The sequence below is a fragment of the Penaeus vannamei genome, chromosome 19 (genome assembly GCF_042767895.1).
Source record: "Penaeus vannamei isolate JL-2024 chromosome 19, ASM4276789v1, whole genome shotgun sequence".
Classification (NCBI taxonomy): domain Eukaryota; kingdom Metazoa; phylum Arthropoda; class Malacostraca; order Decapoda; family Penaeidae; genus Penaeus; species Penaeus vannamei.
In genome coordinates, this window is record NC_091567.1 from 23,305,608 (window position 1) to 23,308,107 (window position 2,500).

At 42.4% G+C, this 2,500-nt stretch overlaps 1 protein-coding gene across 1 annotated transcript in view; it reads left to right on the forward strand.

Annotated features, from left to right (window-relative positions):
* LOC113817442 (uncharacterized) overlaps positions 1–2,500 on the forward strand; it is a gene marked incomplete at its 5' end in the record, with an annotated part of 73,913 nt that overhangs the window by 26,451 nt on the left and 44,962 nt on the right. The window contains 1 exon segment of the mRNA XM_070134106.1: positions 2,481–2,500. This exon segment is cut by the window's right edge and continues 18 nt beyond it. Within this exon segment, the coding sequence (XP_069990207.1) occupies positions 2,481–2,500 (20 nt within the window).

The window sequence follows — 2,500 nt, forward strand, 5'->3', positions numbered from 1 at the left end:
TGCCCATATCTGATGTCCCAGCAATATTACCATACTACCAGATGTTGCCATGTTCGTTTTTCTTCATCTTTTAGTGCACCACATATGCCCTCATAGTCTCTTAGACAGCCGATAACACGTTTTTTTTTTTTTTTTTTTTTTTAATTCTTTCTTTCTTTGATTGAGATAGCGGTGCTGCAAACTATGGTTAACTGAGCAACCCTGTCTTAGCATGATAATCCTACATAAGACGGTATGCAATATAGGGACACGAATATCCTATTCCGATTGTCTAGAAATTTCGTGAAGGATATTTCTAGTTATTATATTTCTTGGGTTAAATACAGTGAGCCTATGGATGGCACCCTGGCACCCAGGAGTCGTTGCTGCTCACTTTTTAATGGCATGGCATACGACTTCTGACAGCGTCAGTTGTGCTTCTCCAGTTAGAAATACATACTTTTTTTAAATATCTATATTAGGAAGTAGTTCACCAATCCCTGCTGCTCCATCGGTGAAGGCGTCCCAGTGGATTGCAAGTGGGGGTGTACCATGAGGGGAATGGAGAAAATCATCAGGTTGCCATTGAAGTCACGGAGTTAGGCCCTGCTGATTTGTCAATTTGAGCATATAAATGAGTTCTGTGCCAAGGGGGCAGTAAGTTTTGTTCCTGGAATGTTAATAGCTTCAGTGTTACATAAACTCAAGAATAGAATAGTTTGGGTAGTTTTAGGTTTTCCATTCTAAGCTGGACTGTATTAGATTGGAATATCGAGACGTCAAGTATGTTAAGTTGACACGACTGTGAGTGACATTAACTTTAGCCGTCATTGGCATCCAAGTCTAATTCTTCTAAAAACGTTGGCAACGTGCTACGAATTGGGCTCGCATAGTCTATCATGGACCAAAGAAGGAAAATACACATCAACCTTCGGACTTTTACGGAGGCACCTGCATATCTATTACTTATATACTGCAATGGTCTTAAATGCTCAAAGGCAACGTTCTTGTATGTTATGACCAATGTCCTTGGTTGAAGCAAGAATTGTAGTACATGAGATCAACATAACCAAAATATTGATAAGTTTCAGTTCTTGCAATAATTTGTTCACTTAACCTTGGAATATAAGGTAGTTTACGTATGGATGAAATGCTACATAGATTTACTAACTCAGTATTGAGCTTTCAGAGAGAGAAAGAGAGAGAGAGAGAGAGAAAGAGAGAGAGAGAGAGAGAGAGAGAGAGAGGGAGGATGGAAAGGAGAAAGAGGGATATAATGAGAGAGGGAAGGGGAGAGAGCGATAGATAGATAGACAGATAGATAGAGAGAGAGAGAGGATAGAAAAAGAGAGAGAGTGAGAGTGTGAGTGAGAGAGAGATAGACTAAGGGAGATGGAGGATAGAAAGAGAGTAGAGAGATCTAACAAGGACATAGCAGAGAAGCCTAAGTAGAAACACAGAGAGTGCAGTCACAATTAACTTGCTCACTCCTATTCCCCCCTTCGCTAACGAAAATCAAGGCACACGAAGAAAAGAGAGAACAGGCAAAAGGGATCCATTAATTACCCCTTCATATCGATAGCCTCCCAAGTGCACTCGGCCGCGCTGGGTTCCCGAGCACTCCGCATAATCCTGTGTCTGCACAATACACACGTAGCTGAGCCATGAGCATCCATGCCCAGCGTCACCATTCCGTTCAATTGCTTTTGCTTCACGAGGCCGATTGAGGTTAGTGGGGATAATGAGTGTGGAAATGGCATGTGGCCGCTGAATGCGAATGGTGGAGGCGGGGTGATTATAGCAGAGAATGTGGGAATGTATACGTGTGTGTGTTTTTGTGTGTGTGAGAGACAGAGTGAGAAAGAGAGAGAGGGGGGGGGGAAGAGAGAGAGAGGGGGGGGAAGAGAGAGAGAGAGAGAGCGAGGTGGGGAGAAAGAGAGAGAGAGAGAGCGAGGTGGGAGAGAGAAAGAGAGAGGAAAGAGAGAGATAGAGACAGAGACAGAGACAGAGAGTAAGAGAGAAAGAGAGAGAAAAAAAGTGTGTTTGGGTTTGTGAGTTTTGTGTTTCTGTGTATTTCTTTGTGAATGTGTGTATGTGTTTCTTTGTTTATTTATACATGTGCCTGTGCGTATGTGCTTGTGTATCGGTGTAAGTGAACATATCTCTCTGTGTCGTTCGAAGGCCATAAACAACCCGGCCATAACGCATTGCTTCTTAGGCCATGATGTACGCTGATGTTTCGCCAATATTCCATTAGAACTCTCCCGCTGCTGATCCCTTTGGAAACCCGAGCCAAGCAACCACTACTACGTTAAAGTACGTCAGCCCAGAGAAATGAAAAAGGAAAGGAATAAAAAAAAAAGAGAAAAAAAAGAAAACGGATATATCTGACACAGGGGTAACGATGATAAAGTGTTTTGTTTGTTGTCTTTGTAATATATAACTTCTTTCCAGCTCTGTCGCCTCATAAGGGATAATGAGCCTCTGTTTTCCATCCACAGGGATATCAAGCCTGACAATT